Genomic DNA, 18,739 nt, shown 5'->3' with positions numbered 1-18,739 from the left:
GATCACACCCGACTGACTGCACCGAACAAGTTGAAACTTGTCACACACCGGTGACTAAGGTTCAATGCGCCACTTCCCATATTGATGATCCCTGTCTTTCCGTTGGATGGTACTTTGGCAGCAGCATCGACCGTAGTTTTTGATCACACCTCGTATGTGGATAATGGGCCATAGGAGGGATTTTTTTGAGGTTGTTCTTTAGATGTCCCATCAATACTGAAAACTGCAGTTTACGTTAATTTTATTTTCTGCCTAAGTTAGACAGAGTAGATTTTTTTCTGCTGACAACTAAAAACCCTGAGTGACACAGCCTCCCAACCTGCCTTACCCCTTCCTTTCTCTTCATGCCTATCAATTTCTTCCTAAAACACGGAAAGGGTAGATGGCTTTTTTGTTGTTGCTATCCTATGCAAAAACCTCTAAAGGCTTCCCCACTACCGCAGGGTAAAGTCTCAACCCCTTACTCTGAAATCCAAGGTTCTCACCAGGCTGATACCAAGCTGCCTTTCCAAATGTGTCTTTGCCTGCTCTCTTCTCAAAAAATTCAAACCAAATCATCTCCTGGCTGCCTTGGGAATCACCAAGACTGTAGTAATGTAACCTCTCCTCAGGACAGAGGATGTAGCCTTGTTTGGCCACCCCAGTTCCCAAAGAGGTCCCCATATGTTGAACTCCTGTCTATAATAATTGGACATAATAATTCACCACTTTGTGACATCTTTTTATTGATATCTTGAACTGTTACCAAAAAGCAAATGAACCTGTGGGCTTCTCAAAGCTAGGGACCATATCTTATTCATCTTTATAGACCAGAACTTAACAGTATTCCTGGCAACTATTATTAGAGCTTTAAACAATTCAGGGATATTTAAGAAAAAAAATTTTTTTCTTTTTGCAAATAACAGTACTAATTTGAGCTAGCTTAAACTAAAAATGGAATCTGTTAGAAGGTTAATTTTATGTGTCAACTTGGCTGAGCCATGGTGCCCAGATATTTGGTCAAACATTATTCTGGGTATCTGTGCAGGTGTTTTTATGAGCCTTGTTCTTTAGATTCCCCATCAATACTGAGAACTGCAGTTTACATTCATTTTATTTTCTATGGATGAGATTAACATTTAAATTGGTAGACTTTGTGTAAAGCTGACGACCTCATCAAATCAGTAGAAGGCTTTAATAAAACAAAATCTCTCTGCCCTAGCAAGAAGGAATTCTGCCAAGAGACGGCCTTCAGACTTGAACTGTAAATCTTCCCCGGGTCTCTAGCCTGCTGGTCTACCCTGCAGATATTGGACTTGCCAAGCTGCCACATGAGCAGTTTCTTACAATAAATCTCTCTCTCTCTCTCTCTCTCTCTCTCTCTCTCTCTCTCTCTCTCTATATATATATATATATATATATATATATATATATATATATATGTTCTGTTTCTCTGGAGAACCCTGACTAATACAGAGGTTATTAGGTTATCGTGTTATAACAAGAAATATATTTGGTCTTGGTCCCCCATTCCTGCACAAAGCTCCTAAAACCCTTGGAATTTCCTGAGTGATAGGACTGTCTTTGGTTATACATAAGGAGCCCCTTATGAACACTCCTGAGTTTATTGCAATGAACTGACTTAGGATGCAGACCCTAGATAGCCTCAGGATGGGGCTGGTCCAAATGATTAGAAGGTTGGACTTTTCAGTCCATCCACCAACCTCTGGAAAGATGAAGACGAGGGGCTACAGATTAAGCTCTATAAACTCTTGAACAGAGATTTGATGAGTTTCCAGGTTAGTAAATGCATCCATGTGCTGGGAGGGTGGCTCATCCCTGTTCCATGAGGGCAGAAGCTCTTGTGCTCAGGACACTTCTGGACCTCACTCTGTGTACTTCTTCATCTGGCTATTCATCTATATCCTTTATAATAAACTGGTAAACATAAATAAATGTTTCTCTGAGATTTGTGAGTCAGTCTAACAAATGATTGGACTGGAAGAGGGAATGGTAGGAACCTCTGATTTATAGCCAGTCTGTGAGAAGCACAGGTGACAATCTGGACTTACTAATGGTGTCTGAAATGGGGGCAGTCTTGTGGGACCGAACCCTTCCCCATGGGATCTGACGCTATCTTCAGGTCGATAGTATCAGAATTGAGTTAAATTTGTAGGACATCCTGTTGATGTCTGCTGAGAATGGGAGAATTGCTTGGTGGTATTGGAAAACATTCCCGAGTCATCTTATGAAATCCAAGAAAAATTAAATAGTCAGATCTTGAGACGGAAAGAAACTAGGGTAACTTCTGGAATCTAAGCAGCTGGAGTTAAGCAGTCCATTGCCAGTAATGTGACTCAGTTTGTAATGGTTCTGTACATTGGTGTTTCTCAATGCAAAACTCCCAGGCGAAACTAAATGTTGGCTCAGCTTAAATCAGAGGCCCATCCATGCTTCAATCAGCTATGACCAGGGAGTGGTATTGTTAGGTAGAAGTTAGAAAATGTAGGCGAAGGAGGAGGGGGGAGGGGTTCCATAGTGCCTACAGAAAAAGCTCATAACTAGCTTGGATTAACTGCCTCCAGCCATATATCTCTTTTTATAGCAACAGATGACAAAAGGTGGTCTGGAGCAAGATAAGGATCTGAATCAACAGACCTCCACCCATCTTAGGAGGTCACGCTCTCCCGTGGAAGAGCACGCACCACTTTTCCCCCCAAATTAATGTGTAACTCCCTCCTCCCACCCAGCAAACTGTAAGTCCTTGAGACAAGGGCTCTCTCGCGCTCTCTCTCTCTCTCTCTCTCTCTCTCTCTCTGTCTATCTCTCTTCCTCTGTCTCTCTCCCTCTCCCCCTCTCCCACGTCAGCTAGGCCAGTTCTCTTCCCTGAGAAGTATCGCTAATAAACCCTGCTTGCATATTAATCAGCTTGCTGACTTTTTATTCTTCACTTTGTTGGCAAGAAGAACCAAGACTCCCCTAAAGTATCACAGAGCACAAACATGGTTGGAAGTGACAGACATGTCTTTTGGGGAAGGCAGCTTCCAGAGAAGGATGAAATTTTTTGTGAAGACTACAACAAATTATAGTATACCAAACAAAGCATATTATAATTTAACTTCTCAAGCTATTATTTCTTGGTCCCAACTTGACCAGAGCTCTTTGAGGACAAGAAAGCTGAGGTACAATTGTTACTCTCTCAGAACTTAGCTCATATGCCAATACTGATAATGTAAAGAATATCCAAGATTTGTCTGCCTCTGGGATTCATTCTTACCTTAGCAGGTCTGATGAACCAGATCTGGGTGGTGCTGATAAACTAGTCCAGGGACCATTCTTGGGTAAGAACTCATTCTAAGGGAAGAGAGAATCTGACAGATAAGCTTTGACTAATGGCAAAGTCTCTGTAATGGTTAATTTTATGTGTCAGCTTGACTGGGCCATGAGGTGCCCAGATATTTGGTCAAATATTATTATGGGTGTGCCTATGAGAGGGTATTTGGATGAGATTAAAATTTGAGTTGGTAGACTGAGTAAAGCATTGCCCTCCCTAACGTGAGTGGGCCTCATCCAGTCAGCTGAAGGCCTGACTAGAACAAAAAGGCTGACTCTCCCACGAGTAAGAGGGAACTGCTCTAGCCTGACTGCTGAGCTGGGAAATCAGTTTTTTCTTGCCTTTGGACTCAAACTGAAACATTGGTTCTTCTTGGGTCACAACCCTGCCAGTTTGCAGACTGGAACTACACCATTGGCTGTCCTGAGTCTCCAGCTTTCCAACTGCAGATCTTGGGACTTCCATCTCTGTAATTGTATAAGCCAATTCCTTATCCAAAATCTTTCTCTCTCTCTCTCCTCTCCCCTCCCCCCATATATATACTTATTTATCTCCTGTTGGTTCGGTTTCTCTGGAGAACGCTGACTAATACAGTCTCAGATGAAAAAGGAGTGCAATTGGTGTTATTTTCAATTCACAAATTCAGGTGAGTGAAAAATAAAACCCTCCTTATTTTTTATGTCAATTTCATTTTTTTAACTCTGAAATCTAATTTGATATCACAACCATAGTAGTATCCTGTTAGATTAGTGGTGGTCTCCAATGAACCACATCTTCAGGTATTCACGCCCTTGTGTATTCCCCTCCTTCACTGACTCTGGACTTGGTCACATGACTTGCTCTGGCCAATGAGACATTAGCAAGTGTGATGCCAGCAGAGGTTTGATGAGCACATGCGTATGAAAGGCTTGCATATCCTCTTGCAACGTTCCCTCTTGGATCCCAGATGTTACAGCTGGTGATCATTGGCTGTCCCTTGTATTTAAGAGAGAAGCACTAAGAAGCTGAGCAGCTCTAGGGGTAGTGGTGGGTTTGTGGACAAATGGGCTTCATTGCAGAGTTCCCCAAATGTTGGTATCTATGGACCTCAGCTCTAGAAGGATTCAGTTTCTTCAAGGAAGAATCTTTGAGTCTCTTGGCTGGGAATATGGATCTGCCTGCTTGCATTCTGGAAGCAGGTAAAGAAAGGATTGGAAGGTGTTGCCAGGCTTTTGTCCTTTTATCAGTGTAATAGCTCATCACCCCGCTCTGCTATGGAGACTGTTCCAGAAGTAACTTCCCATCTTCTGCGAGGAAAGGGAAGGAGCAGTCGTTTGGCTATATGGGCTAGGAAGGGACCAAGGGATCCATCTGCTCCTTATATCAACTTGCAATCCATTTCTACTGCCTCAACACCACCCCTAATCCCACCTTCAGAGGTACATGGGGTCTCTAACACAGTCAGAGCTCTCAGTATGAATCATCTGCTTTCTTCTTGGCTCCCTCCTGCATGCCTACGTTTCTGCTTTGCTAAGTCAGTTACCCATCACCATCCCCTTTCTAAGTTTTGTCAACATCTGTCTGCTCTCATCATTTCTCTCATTCCCTTTGTCCTGTGTATTTGTGCCTTTTTTAGTCCTTTGTCTCTTTTTCTTTTTAAATTGAGATGACATTCACATAACAACAACAACAAAATAACCATTCTAAAGTGAACAATCCAGTGGCATTTAGGGCATTCCTACCCCCAAATCAGGTCACATTCTGAGATACTGGGTATCAGGACTCCAACTATCTTTTTCTGGGGGACACAATTCAACCCATAAAGGGAGCTTGGATGTTAGGTGGGAACTAGCATTGTCTGCCACACTTACTTAGAGAAAGAATCATTGGGCTTGTCATCTACAGCTGGGTGAGGAGCTTGTCCAGGCAAAGGTAGTCTGGGAATTGGAGTCAGAGCCCATGGAATAGGAGGGCTTCTCGTCCATGGGGTGACCTGCTGAGGGATGTCGGAGCATGGGTGGGTTCAGGAGTGTGTTCCCAGGTGGGGGGTTGGCAGCAGCAGCCTGGCACAGAGTGTCAGAGTCCAAGAGGAGTGGGAAGAGTATCTACACAGGGGCAGGGGGGTAATCGTGGCAATGGGATATCGGTTACATACTGGGAGGCTGATCAATAAAGTTCACTAGGCATTTGGATTTCCTCCTTTGAACACTTAAGTATTATGTCCATGTTTTGGTTGGGGTGTCTGTCCTTTTCTTATTTTTTTATAGCTGTTGTTTATATATTGTAGCTATGAGTCCTTCTTATACGTCGCATATACCTTTTCCCACACCATTCTCTCAACGGTGTCTTTCAATAAACAGAAGTTCTTAACTTTCATGAAGTCAAATATGCCTTGTTAGTTGTGTTAGCCTCAGTTCCCCACAAACCAGAGCCTCATTTTATTGTTAGGGAGTCCAGGGAGCAGGTGTGAGGGACAAGAAGAGGAAAGCAAGAAAGACAGGTAAAACAGCAGGATGTTTCATCAACCTGGCCACCGCTAAATTAAGCTGATTGCTAGATCTAGGGACTGTGCCCTCAATAAACAAACTTCATCTCAAGACCATCCTGGGAGAAGTGAGGTAAAAGAAAAAATGGGGGGGGGGAATTATTCATTGGCTCCTGTCGCTCATTGATCAAAATTCTACCCCTCACACTTCCAAGTTGCATGTATGAGTTTATACCTTAAAAAAAAGATAAACAAAACACTTTGAAGTCATTTTAGTGGGTTTTAGGTACTTAATAGTGATAAATGCATGAATTGAATTTACCATTTTTAAAGTCATATTTTCTAATTGGTTATTACTGGTGTATAGGAACACTGGCGATATCAGGGAATTGCCATTCCAGCCACTGAGCAGGGAGTACCTATGCTTAGTTCTCATCTGAAGACTGTCAATATTTGTGTCCTCCCACCCGTTTGGTGCACAGCTTCCCGGAAAGCTACAGCCCCAAACAGAAGTTTGGCAATAGTGTTGTTCAACTTGCATGTAGTGGCGGGGTGTCCTTGGCCTTCTGCTGAAAACCTGGCCCACTTCCTCCACCTCTTGGAAGGCACTTACATCTCTCTCCACAGGAACCAAATCTCTGACTGCTACCTTTGCTTCTAGACTTACCTCCGAGCCCAGATGGTCTGTGGCTATAGCATATTCACACAGGTGTTTACCTTATTCTAAACCCTAGGTCTCTTTACTTTTCTCTTTTTAAGTTTAACTATCATTGCTCTGTGTGTGCGTGTGTGTGTGTGTGTGTGTGTGTGAAAGACTTAACCCATTTCACCATTTTAATCAGAAGTCTAATGAGAGTTTCTTGAATTGATGACAGACAACAGTTGCGATAGGATGTTAATTAGATTCTCCCTGTTGTCTTTGGAGTTTCAGCAAAGGCCTCAAAAGCAGAAAGCAACACAACAGATGCCAGGTAGCCCCTTTCCTCATCCACCTCAAAGAGCTGGGAAGAGATTGTGAACCAGTCGGCCAGCATTACTACTCATCCACAATGAATCTGTATAAGAGAATGAGGATTGTGTTGGAGAGTTACCTGTGGGATCTATATTTCCTCTCCCACCACTCAGGGGAGACAGAGGGGTCATTCCTTCTGCCTAAAGCCAAGTGAGATAGAGGCCTCCACTAGCACCTCTCAGATGTTTGGTTTATGTATCATGCATGGGGTTTGGAAGTCCGTAGGGACTGATGTCCTAACTTCCACCTGAGGAAGTTCAAAGCAAGATGCTGGCTGACTGGCTGTCCTAGGATGGCGAGTCAGGTGGGAGGCATGGAAAATGAGCTGCACTGCCCTTGTCGGCAGGGCAAAGATGAATGAGTTGTCTTGTGGGCCAAGTGTACCTAGAAGGAAATTGCCCTGGAATAATTTTAAAAGGATCCTTCCCGTGAGGGGTGCCCAGAGAGGAAAGGGTCCCAGGAGACTGAACTTTACATGGGATGAACCTCTAGAAGGCCAAGGACTGGTGGCAGAGAGGAGTCATAAGCAGTCAGCCAGAGAAGGGCATTGCCTCAGTCCCAGCAAGAGAGTAATAACAAAGCCCACAAAGGTGACATAAGAGAAAAAAGCCATTTGTGAGTCCTCCATGTCCATGGATGACCAACTTTTGAAGATAACAGCATCTGACAACAACCAGGAAAGACCACTCTTTTCCCTAATCCCTTCTTCTCCTGCACCAAATCCTTGGTGTGTGGGGGAGGAAGGGGGAAGGTGGGGGTGGGGTCAGAAATAGCATCTAGCCAGTGGGAGATGAGAAGTAAATTCTGAGAAGTAAAGGCAGGGAGGTAGAGAAGCCTGGCACACCTCCCTTCATCACAGGAATCTTCATGTCTGAAGCAGGGAAAAGCTGGAGGTGAGAACCTTTAGCTTCAATGAACTTTCGAGTTGTAATTGTTACTCTGGGAAAGATATTTTCACTACTACAATAAGACTACTTGTGTGACTGAAAAATAGTGAAGGGATCTGTAAGTGATTTCATGCAGGACATGGAAAGAACTATGTGAAGGGCAGGCTGAAAGGAAAGCAAAAGAGTTTTCTGATTATATACCATGGAAGCCAGCTGCCTTGATAAAAAATAATTATTCAATGTTAGAAAAGAATTGAATGAGAAAAGTTGATACAGAGTGTAACTAATCCTGATTTAAAATGTATTGACTCCAACTATCTATAAATACCTATCCCATTTTTTTCACATTTACTTGGAACCCACCAAAAGCATGAGTAACCAAAATATATATATAGGCTAATATAGACAGGGCATACTTCTGGCATATTTTAAATTATTTTTTACTAAAATAACTTTTGTGGGCTTTTAATGTTTTATAATTTATATAAAAGTCAAAAAATACAGATGAGAAAAAAAACACAAAACCACAAAAAACATCTCCATAATAGTCATATTAGGCAAATTTTCCCTTAAATCTCAGTGCTTAACATAACAGAGTTTTATTTCATGCTCACAGTACATGTTCAACTCAGGGTAGGGTTGATCCTCTGCTCCACACAATCACTCAGGGATCCAGGCTGACAGCCTGCACCATCTGAAACACATAGCTTTCTCAGTCGCCCACAGCAAGAGAAGAGAGAACATGGAAATCTTATAATAACTACTCTTTCTTGATTGGGCCTAGAAGTGATACAATGGTGCTTTCATTCACATCCCATAGTGGTTGGAAATAGTCAGATGGCCCCCTTTCTGAAAGGGGGAAGGAAGTATCCCCTTCCTAGTACCCAGAACGAGAAGAGAACTATTAATAGATATGTGTCCTAGTAATGTGTCCTAGATCTCCTAATCTCACCAATCTAGAGGTGATCAAAATCAACTTCTCAGAACATATTATGAAATACAGAGGGTGCCAAAAAAGAGAACACACATTTTTAAGAAAAGGAAAAAACTGTCTGATTATATACCAATAACAAAAGATGAATACAAGTCACGTTTGACTTCGGCAATTACAAGAGGTGTTCAAAGTGGTTGCAATTAGTGTCCAGGCACTTCTGATTACAGTGAACTACTGCTTGAGCAACGTTGACCGAAGTGTTAACATCTCTTAAAATGTGTATACATTTTTTTGGCACCCCCAGTATATTCTAGACTGCTCAGAAACCATGCATTTAACTCGTATTTTCTGGTTAGGAGCCATCGCTTTCTCAGATTGCTTTACTTTCTTTTACTTCCATCAATTCTAGTACTTAGTTTTCTTTTCACAAAGAAATCACATTAAAAAAAAATCTCTTTACTGTAAGTAACACAACCAAAAGAAAACAACGGAATTGGATTGAGATGTGGATAATTAGCATTTGACAGGGTTCATTCATTAGTTGGGTAACTCATTCTCTCCCTATGACTTCCCAGTATACAAGTAATCTCAATTCATGTTTCAAACAAAATCGGTTATCCATCTGTGAAAAATAATGTTATATTTTAACAGATTATGTGAGGATTCATACGTAAAACCCAAGGTAAATATAGAAAACAAAATCATTAAAGTGTTAAAAAACATACGAGGGGTACCAAAAAAATGTATACAAGTGGACACTTTGGTCAACGTTGCTCAAGCAGTAGTTCACCGTAATCAGAATTGTCTGGATGCTGATGGTAACCACTTTGAACACCTCTTGTAACTGCAGAAGTCAAACATGACTTGTATTTATCTTTTGTTATCAGTATATATTGAGTATTACAATTTTAATAATTATTTCCTTACTTAAAATGTGCATACATTTTTTGGTACCCTCTGTGTATAGAAGACTATATTAATAATATTGATATGATTAAAGTCTCCTTAAGCCACAAAACCCAAAAGTCAGAAATAGGAAATTGGAATGCCCATGGGAGCAGGCAGGTAATGTTAAGGAGTGAAGTAAATTGAGTGTAAGAAAATCAACCGGTAAAAATTTTACTTTATTTTTACTGATGTATGATGTAAGCATATACCATTATATAATTACGTGAAATTGGATACATTTTAAATTTAATATATAGACATGTAAATTAGAAAAATGGAAATCTTTTATAACTAAATTTCTTTGTTCTGCCTTTGCTGTAGAATCAGAAACGTGATTTTCATACCAATTTCAGGTATTGTGTGTCTAGCTGATAGGTGAAAACTGTTAACCCATTGTTTTATTTTGGATAATATGACTGTTTTAGGGGCCAAAATTTTTGCGTGTTTCGACCATTGTTTTTCTTTTGTGTTGTCTGCGTCTCGGCTTTTGTGCTTTTAATATGCAGGGCCCCGAGACTGGGGACTACTCCCATAGCCAGATGTCCAGGAAAATTCTGGTCAGATTGGGGAGTGTGAATCGCTCAGAAACACTCTGCAGGCCTTCTGTCATGATGTGGACTCCTGGCGGTGAGGGATCTTCCACGTGACCGTAACTGTTCTGATTGAAAGCAAACATTTACTCGGATGTCTGCTTTGGGGTGAATTCTCAACCCCAAATCAACTTCTCTATTCCACACTTTCCCATCCTGAATTTCAACCTCTAGAAATCAGGCACACTGGAAAGAAAACTGATGGTTGTCGCTCAGCTTCTGTGTGGGCCAGGACTTCACTGGTGGCTCTGACCTAGGTGCGGAATCCCCGACACACCTCATGTTTTGAGGGTTATTTATATTCCCATCATTCATAACCATTCATAGATTTGGGGGACAGGGTAAGGGCCAAGGTGCTCGCACAGCCTCGACGCCAGTCGCAACACGAGGGCTCAAGCACCCCGGGCAGAGTCTCGCCGCTTCACTCTCCTCTTCTCTTCCGCGGGGCCCACGCTGCGCGGAGGCCCTCGGCGTCACGTGGTCGCCGGGGGAGGGGAAGTGGGCGGCTCAGCGGCCGCCATCTTGCCAGCTGGGAGGCGGAGCGTGCGGAGTGCAGGTCGCGCGCTTTACTTCCCTTCCCCTCCCCTCGCCCTGTCTCACGCCGGCTTCCGCGCTCCTCCCCACTTCTGGCTCTTGTGGCCGCTCCCTGAGTGGAGAACCGGGGAGTCCCGGAGGGCGGGGGGGTGTGTCGGGCGCGTGCTCGCGCCCTCAACCTCCACCCGCGGCCGCGGGGGCGCGCTCGGCCGGGCCCCCCGGGACGGCGCGGGGCGAGGGGAGGGGGCTGCTCCGGCTGTGGGGGCGGTGCGCGGCGGCCGTGGCGGCCGAGGCTGCAGCTGCGGCGGCGCGTTGGGGCCCGGCGTCCAGGGCGCCCGCAGGTCTGAGCTGCCGCGGCCGCTGTTGCCGGAGCCATGTACCGCAGCGGCGCCCGCTCCTCCGTCTCTTCACACCGGCCTAAAGAGAGCGGCGGGGGCGGCCCGCGCACCGGCCGCAGCTCGGGCTCCTCCTCAGGCCCGGCTCGCCGCACCTCGCCGCCGCCGCCCTCCGGCTCCTCGTCGCGGACCCCGGCTCGCCGGCCCCGCTCGCCCTCAGGGCATCGCGGCCGCCGGGCCTCGCCGTCCCCGCCACGGGGTCGCCGCGGCTCTCCATCCCCACCCCGCGGCCGCCGGGCCTCGCCGTCCCCGCCGCGGGGTCGTCGCGTCTCCCCATCCCCGCCGCGGGGCCGTCGCGGCTCCCCGTCGCCGCCGCGGGGCCGACGACTCTTCCCGCCGGGCCCGGCCGGTTTCCGAGGTAGCAGCCGGGGGGAGTCCCGCTCCGACTTCGCCCGGGACGGCCGTGGAGACCATCCAGGCGACAGCGGCAGCCGGGTAATCCCACCCTTTGACCGGGACTCCCTTCGTACCCCAACCCCGTCGCCCGAGGTTCCCGCTTCCAGAAACATTCTCTGCCCTGGCGTCCCAGGCCTCCAGGCCAGGGTCCCAAAATCGAAGGCCCTCCACCCCCGTGGGCTCCCTCGGGGACGCCTGAACCTGGAGGTTCCTTGTCAGTCCCGAGAGCTTCCTTTGCACAGTAACGGACTCGGGAACCGCTCGGGCCCCTAGTCGGGAGGCAGTGCTCCATTTCCTGGGAATAAGCTGTTTCTCTCACCCTGGGTGAGGTGTGAAGTTTACCAGGGCGAGGGGAATTTCTTCCAAACCATGTGCCTGGTACTTTTCAATGGTTGATGCTTCCTCCGAGTTCCGTGGTTTTGTATCCCCTTAGACCTCAGCTGCCCCCGGATCTCAGAAAAGACGCTGACACGTCTTTGTGGCGAGTTAGGGTTGCTTAAACCATGCCACGGTAGACACCTAGGGTGTAAACTGTTAGCTGTCTAACTTGGAGCTGTGTCCCCGAAATGAAGTGTGCATACCCACAGCCATTGTAATAACTACTACGGAGCACTTACAGAGTTATGTGGCAGGAATTACGCTCAGCCCGTCACTTTACACATTGTCTTTGAACACTCACCACCCTTTGAGGTGAGGCAGTTAAAATGATTCGTTATTAAAGAACAACTGAGGAACCCAGAGAGGTTTAAGTAACTTAATCAAGATGACACTCCTAAGACGTGATGGGGCTGTGATTCAATTCATACCTTCCTGGTTCCCAACATCCATGTGTTTTTGTACCATCATGTTTCCCTGCTAGAGGGACAGCACAAGGTTAAAAAGTTTAGACATAACATTGACCTCTGACCGTAAGCATCACTCTATAGAGCCTCTGGGCAGAGTCTGGTGTTTTGGAATTTATTTTTATTTTCAGTTCACCAATCTTTTTTAAAACCCTTTGACACAGTTACTAATTTCTTGAGTGGTTCCCTAACAGTGTACTCTGGTCACAGGGTATTGACTTGTTGCTATGTTAAGATTTTCATAGATGAGCAGCTATAGTCTGTTAGTTACTACAGAGGGAGCAAGGAAAACAACACTTGTTTCCATAACCTCCCTTTTCTTCTCCAACATACAACCTGTTTGCTCTAGTCTTTTCTGTCTCAGTAAATTATGTCACCCATTGCTCTGCCAGAAATAGTGATCATCTCCCTTCTCCCAAGCCTGATCGGTCAGATGAACTTTATCTGTCTAACCTGTCAGCAGTTTCCAAAATGCATCCCCAAAACTGTCCTCCTGCCATCACTCTAGTCTAAACCCTGTTATGTCTTGCCTGGATTATTACATTAGGCTCCTTTACCCTCCTCTCTTGTCACCTTCCAGTTTATTCTGTATCCAACAATCAAAATGATTTTTAAAACCTTTATACATTTGAGAAGTATTTATTGAACATCTACATGTACTAGGTGCTGTCCTGGGTACTGGGGATATAACAGTGAACAAACTAGTTAAAAATCCCTGCCCTCGTAGAATTTATATTGTAGCAGAGGGAGCTGGATAATAAATAAGATAGAGAAATAAAATGTTTCGGCATGTTAAATGCCTAAGAAAACAGAGAGGGGAGTTATAATTTTTGATAGGGCAGCCAGGGAAGGCCTCCTGGGAAGGTGACTTTTTAATAACGGCCTGAAGTAGATGAGGGTGTGAACTATGTGACATCTGGAGGAAGGATGTAGTCAGATCGTATCACTCCCCTGCTCAAACTTCTCTTAAGAATAAAATCCAAATTTCCTAACTGGCTTCTGCCTGTCATCTCTTCTGTCACTCTTATGCAGTCGCAGTGGCTGCCTTTCTGTTGTTACCCCAAACACCTTAAGCTAATTGCAGAGCTTGTTTTTCTTTTTGCCTGAAACATCCTTCCATCTGTTCTTTGCAAGACTCACATCTCATCATTCAGGCCTCAGGTTAAGTGGTATCACCTCAGAAAAGCCTTCTCTAACCATTCTATTAGAAGTAGCTCCTTTTTCCCAATCTCTTTCATACTATGTTTTAATAACTTTATAGCACAATCAGAAATACTTTTCAACTGTTTTTGCCTTGCCTCCTTCATTAAAAATATACAGGTTTGACAGCAGATTTAATTCACTCCTCCAGTTCCATGCATAGTACCAGTAAATGAAAGAACAAGAGCTCAGTGATTGGGAGTTGTAAGTGTGGGCTTTCACCTAGGAAAATGGTAGTGTTTTTTAAAAAGGATTTTTTGTAGTAGTATCTTACCATAGCTGTTTCTTACCTTGTTGGACCACAACTTTGTGTCTAAGGAAGAGAACATTTGGGGGTATAGGGATGTCTTGACCTATTGATTGTTTCACTTTTGTAGAGACGTTCTCCTGGTCTGCGTTCTGACTCATCTTTGGAACAGAGCTTAAGGATCACTGTTGGCAATGACCACTTCTGTGTCGGCATACCAGAACGGCGGCGGCTTAGTGATCGACTCGGGTCACCAGTGGATAATCTGGAGGACATTGACAGGTAAGCTTCATCTGAGGCAGGACTGCGATAGGGGTTGAAGGTAGAAATGTTGCTGTTTTCTGAATGATGTATTTGAAAGAGTGGTGCCAGCAGTGAAGTTATGCGCTGTGTCCAGTACAAAGTATAACACTGGAAAAGGCTTTCTGAGTGGGGAGAGTATATGGATACAGACTTTGTTGCTTCAAGAATTACGTAGAAGAAAAGACTTTAAAAGGTCATCCTGGTGCAACTGGAAAGGGGAAAGCTGAGGGGACATAAACAGAGTCCCCCAAATTAAAAAGTTGAGATGATATGGATTCTAAAATACTGGTAATAGAGGTCCCTTCTATAAAGGAAAATTTTGGACAAAATAGGAAGTCTTTGTCTGATGGTATTATTTTTCAGCTTGTCCAGGCTGAACTATAGATTCAGAGTGGGTTTACATAAATTCACATGTAATATATGTTTCCATATTAAATATATCAGTATTAATAGAAAGTTAGAGATCTTTAAAAATATTTAATTTCAGTTATTACTTTACAACTGTTGAGTGTTGAAGAAGGGCAAATACACTCCACAGAGTATTAAATACAGATCTCAGGTACTAGGAACTTAACTATACATGGGAAATAAATAATCACATTAGATGTTTTTCACCTTGAAAAGTAAAAGAGTAAGGATTGGAGTGCAGGGAAAACACTCAGTTTCTAAGAGCTGAGAACGTGTCTGTGATGGTCTCTGCCCAGCACATTGGGAGTTTTCACAGATGATTAGCAATAACAATAACTCAATGTAATGTTCTTTCAAACTAAGACTTCTGTCCATGCAGTGGTCAAACAGAGCATAGGCAGGCAGGTGGGGGACAGCTGGGCAGGAAGTCTGAGAACCAATGCTGCCCTTTGGTAATATTTACTTCAAAGCTCCAGTGGCTGTTTGATGCAATGAGGCCAGGCAGTACAGTCCTGTGTCATAAAACACTGAAACTTCTGAAGATAGGGCTTCAAGGTATTATGTGACTATATCACTTAATAGAAGCAACAGCCCTTGCCCCTCTGGCTGCTTCTATTTTGGGAGGTGATTGAGTAGGCAGTCTGAGTGGGTGGTGCGTGGTGATTGTCTTCCTTTCTTGCTGACTTTTTCAAGTAACTTTAGCATTTCCTCTTGTTAGGCCTAGGGTGTCACCGCCCTTTTCATGAACTCATTATGCGTGTGTTCTTCAGATAGCCAGTTGTCTGTTTTTGAGTTACAAAAATTAAAATTTTCCTTTTAGGGAGTTTGGGGCAGTAATTTCCTTTCCCAGGTCATGTATTTCAGAAAGACAAGTTTATTTTAGAGAAAGTGAGACTAAGCTTCTAAAAAGAGGCAGCAGGCCCTTCCTTGGACTTCTTGCCCCTGCATGCGCTCTGGCTCAGTATGGTTTATGGGGGTAATGGCTGCACTCAAACCAGGCCATAGGCGTTCTCAGGATGTCTTCTGACAATGAGTCCAGTTTTCAGGCAATGAAACAGGCCATTTCTGTCTTTTGTATGTAGGTGTTTCTTTTTTCCTGAGCCCCCAAAATTCTTTTTCTTCCCTTACTGAATCTGTTAAATTTTATATGAGGTTTGGGTTATAGCCAGATTTCTGGGGTTATCAGTGTCTTTACCTTGGCAGCTCTGTGTGTAGGACTGTAACTTTTGAAAGTTAGGGAGTATGAACAGGTTGTGTGAAGACACTTAGCTTCTAGAGACTTGGGGGTGTAAGGTCATTTTCCCCAGGTTATCAAAGTACTCTGCACATTATAAGTTCCATTCATGAAATTCTTATCCCCTAACTCCTCCTTGCCCTGACATAGGTTGAAGGAGTAGGATTCCCCCCCCGCCGATTTGTCTTAGTAAAAAGAAGCAAACAGCTTTCTTCAGGCATTTTGGGGAATCAGCAGAGGAGAAGAATGGGAGTTTTGGGCTCTGGATGACCCATTTTTCTTTTTTTATCACATACATTTTCTAATAGCTTTATTGAGCTGTAATTCATGTACCATAGAATTCATCCATTTAAAGTGTATATAGTTCAGTGACTTTTAGTATGTTCACAGAATTGTGCAGTCATACCACTGTGATTACTTTTAGACCATTTTTATTACCCCTGCATCCTTAGCTGTTAGTCCCCCACCCTCCCACCCCTAGCCTATCACTAATCTATTTCTATCTTTATGGATTTGCCTATTCTGAATATTTCATATAAATAGAATCATACAATATATGATGGTCCTTTGTGACTGGCTTCTTTCACTTAGCATATTGTTTTCAAGATTCATTCATGTTGTAGCATATAACTGTACTTCATTCCTTTTACTGCCAATTTTGTTTATCCATTCATCAGTGATGGCTGGATAACATTTGGGTTGTTTCCACTTTTTGGTTATTAGGAATAATGCTGCTATGAACATTGGTGTACAAACTTATGTGTGCACATATATTATCATATATGATTCTTAACTTGTTTAGTGGAATTCATAAACACAAAGTAGAATAGTACAGTGAGCCTCCATGTACTCATCACCCACATCTAACAGTTAATTTTTTAAATAGACCTCGTTTTAGGGAAGAGTTGGACTTAACCAAAGCTTTTACAGAGAGTCTGTCACTGGACTATTCTGAGCTACGGGAGATCAGGCAGCCCTTTTTAGGGCTCACTTTTACTGCAACCAGTTTTTTCTCTTATCCTTTGGGAGACCTAGGGAAGGAGGACATGAACTTCTAATAAGCGAACTTATTTATGTCTGTATTTACATAATAGCTCATTGTTTTAAGTATGCCTTCTTTTATTATTACTTTTTTTTTTTTTTTTTTTGCCTCTTTTTGCTGGAGATTGCAAGTTTGGACTGAGACTTTCTGAGAGTCATCTCATTATTTCTAGCTTCCTGATACTAGTTCTGGATTAGATCTTAGGTTAGTATGTTATTTGGTGGTGACATGTAATAGTTCTCGTGGAGAGCTGAACATGGGAGCATGGATGTACTTGCCACTACCCGTGGAGCTTGTATTTTTTTCCCGTTCACTAATATGATCAGAGATTTTTTTGTATGGTAGGTGGTGTTTTAACAATGGCGTGACTCAACTCATGGACATTCCTCCCTGGAAATAGGTGTGTTCATGGCTGACAAACCTACAGAGTAAAATATTTTACTCTGGTTATATTTGATTTCAGAGTTCATCCTTGGTTCATTCCCATTCTTTCCTGTTGAATTCTACATCGAGAACTTAAAATTCCCCCGATTCTTGGGGAGGAGGTGAGTAACAGAAATCTGGATTCCCACAGGTGGCATTCTTTTTGAGAAGGCGATAAAGTTTATCCTTGATAGTCTTTCATAAAGTTATTTATAACTATTACCCAGGTCTAAAACTTTGAACAAAGGCTAGGCTGATGAAAAAGAAAAAGCAGCTCTATGCTGTTCTGCTAACTTAGTCCCAGGAATAGGAAAGCAACTATAAAAACAAAAACAAAACAAAAAAAGCAAAAGTCATTTCCAGAAACTCACAAAAAACAAGAGTAGTTACTAGAAACTGTAGGAGACTCTGGAATGTGAGTGACATGTAAATTTTTCATTCAGATTAGTTAAAAGTTGTATGCTTAAAATGCTAGAGGATCTTTATTTCCATCTGTTATTTAAATCAGAAACTTTCTTTTTGGGCAATAGTAGCTCTGTGACCATAATGCCCATAAAGGTTAGGACTCTGGTGGGTGGTATAGAGCTCTGAGCTGAAGGGACAAATGGCCCACCTTGTATTTTTACCTTTACGTCACAAACGTCCAAGACCTTTGTATCTCTATGAGATAAAAATATATAGTGAGTCAAACCATCACAGACTCTTTCCTGGGCCCAAGTTTAGCACAGTGCTTGTGGATATCCAGGCAAGGCAGGAAAGAGAGGAACGAAACAGGCTGTGAGAGGGTTTTATGGTTTTTAATATGTGAGCCAGCAAAACAAAGCATTGGAAAACATTTTAAAACTTACGAGAAAATCATGCCAATTAGATAAAACAGTAGTTTTAACACACACACCCCCCACAGTTCCTCCAGCAAAATCCTTCTTTTCCAAGTGAAATATTATGTAGAATTTTGCTGTATAAACAGATAAAAGTGGGACTAGCTCGATTCAATGAGGTGAAAGGCTCAGAGCCATACGGACTCTGCTTTCCTAGCACCTCCTTCCTTTAGGCAGCTCCTGAGCAGTCTTCAGAATCGCTGTGGAGCACAGCTTGATAATCATTGATCTGGACTGGTGTTTTTCAAATTTTAAGGTGCATACAAGTCACCTGGAGATGTTGTTAAAATGCAGGTTCTGATTTAGTAGGCCTGGGTGGAACTGTGAATCTGCATTCCTGAAAGTCCTCAGGTGATACTGGCGCTGCTGATTCAGACCACACTTTTTAGGAGCTAGAATTTAGTTAGCGTAGAGGCATGTAACCCAGGGCTCTTTGTATTCAGGTAGTGGTGTTCTCAAACCCTCGCATGATACTCTGCATCCCCAAAGTCTCGTCAAAGAAATCAGCCTAAGAGTTCTGTCTGTATAGATAGTAATATTTCCCCTTAGTTAGAGGCTGAAACTGCCCGTGACCCTGAAGAGAGGAAGAAGATGTTCCATGTAAATATATAGAAATTTGTTCATGGACTTCGTGATTTTTGTCTTTTGTCCTAAGTATTCTATAGCCTCCTTCTCCAGCGTCAGTCTCT

General features: G+C 43.4%; 1 protein-coding gene across 14 annotated transcripts in view; it reads left to right on the top strand.

Annotated features, from left to right (window-relative positions):
* Positions 1–10,715: 10,715 nt before the first annotated feature.
* ZNF318 (zinc finger protein 318) overlaps positions 10,716–18,739 on the top strand; it is a 49,419-nt gene continuing 41,395 nt past the window's right edge. For 6 of the 14 annotated variants that reach the window (XR_012496605.1, XR_012496607.1, XR_012496604.1 and 3 more), the window contains exons 1-2: positions 10,723–11,512; positions 13,893–14,044. Coding sequence is in view for 6 of the 14 variants with exons in the window: in XM_074332975.1 (XP_074189076.1) it covers positions 11,057–11,512; positions 13,893–14,044 (608 nt within the window). In the remaining 8 variants the exon portion in view is untranslated. Of the gene's footprint in view, positions 11,513–13,892; positions 14,045–17,212; positions 17,295–18,739 lie in introns of all 14 variants that reach the window. The other 8 variants (XR_012496608.1, XM_074332977.1, XM_074332978.1 and 5 more) reach the window with 4 other exon arrangements.

The sequence above is a fragment of the Rhinolophus sinicus genome, linkage group LG05, assembly GCF_036562045.2.
Source record: "Rhinolophus sinicus isolate RSC01 linkage group LG05, ASM3656204v1, whole genome shotgun sequence".
Taxonomy (NCBI): Eukaryota; Metazoa; Chordata; class Mammalia; order Chiroptera; family Rhinolophidae; genus Rhinolophus; species Rhinolophus sinicus.
Note: the sequence above shows the minus strand (reverse complement) of the source record. Positions and strands in the feature narration are given on the sequence as shown.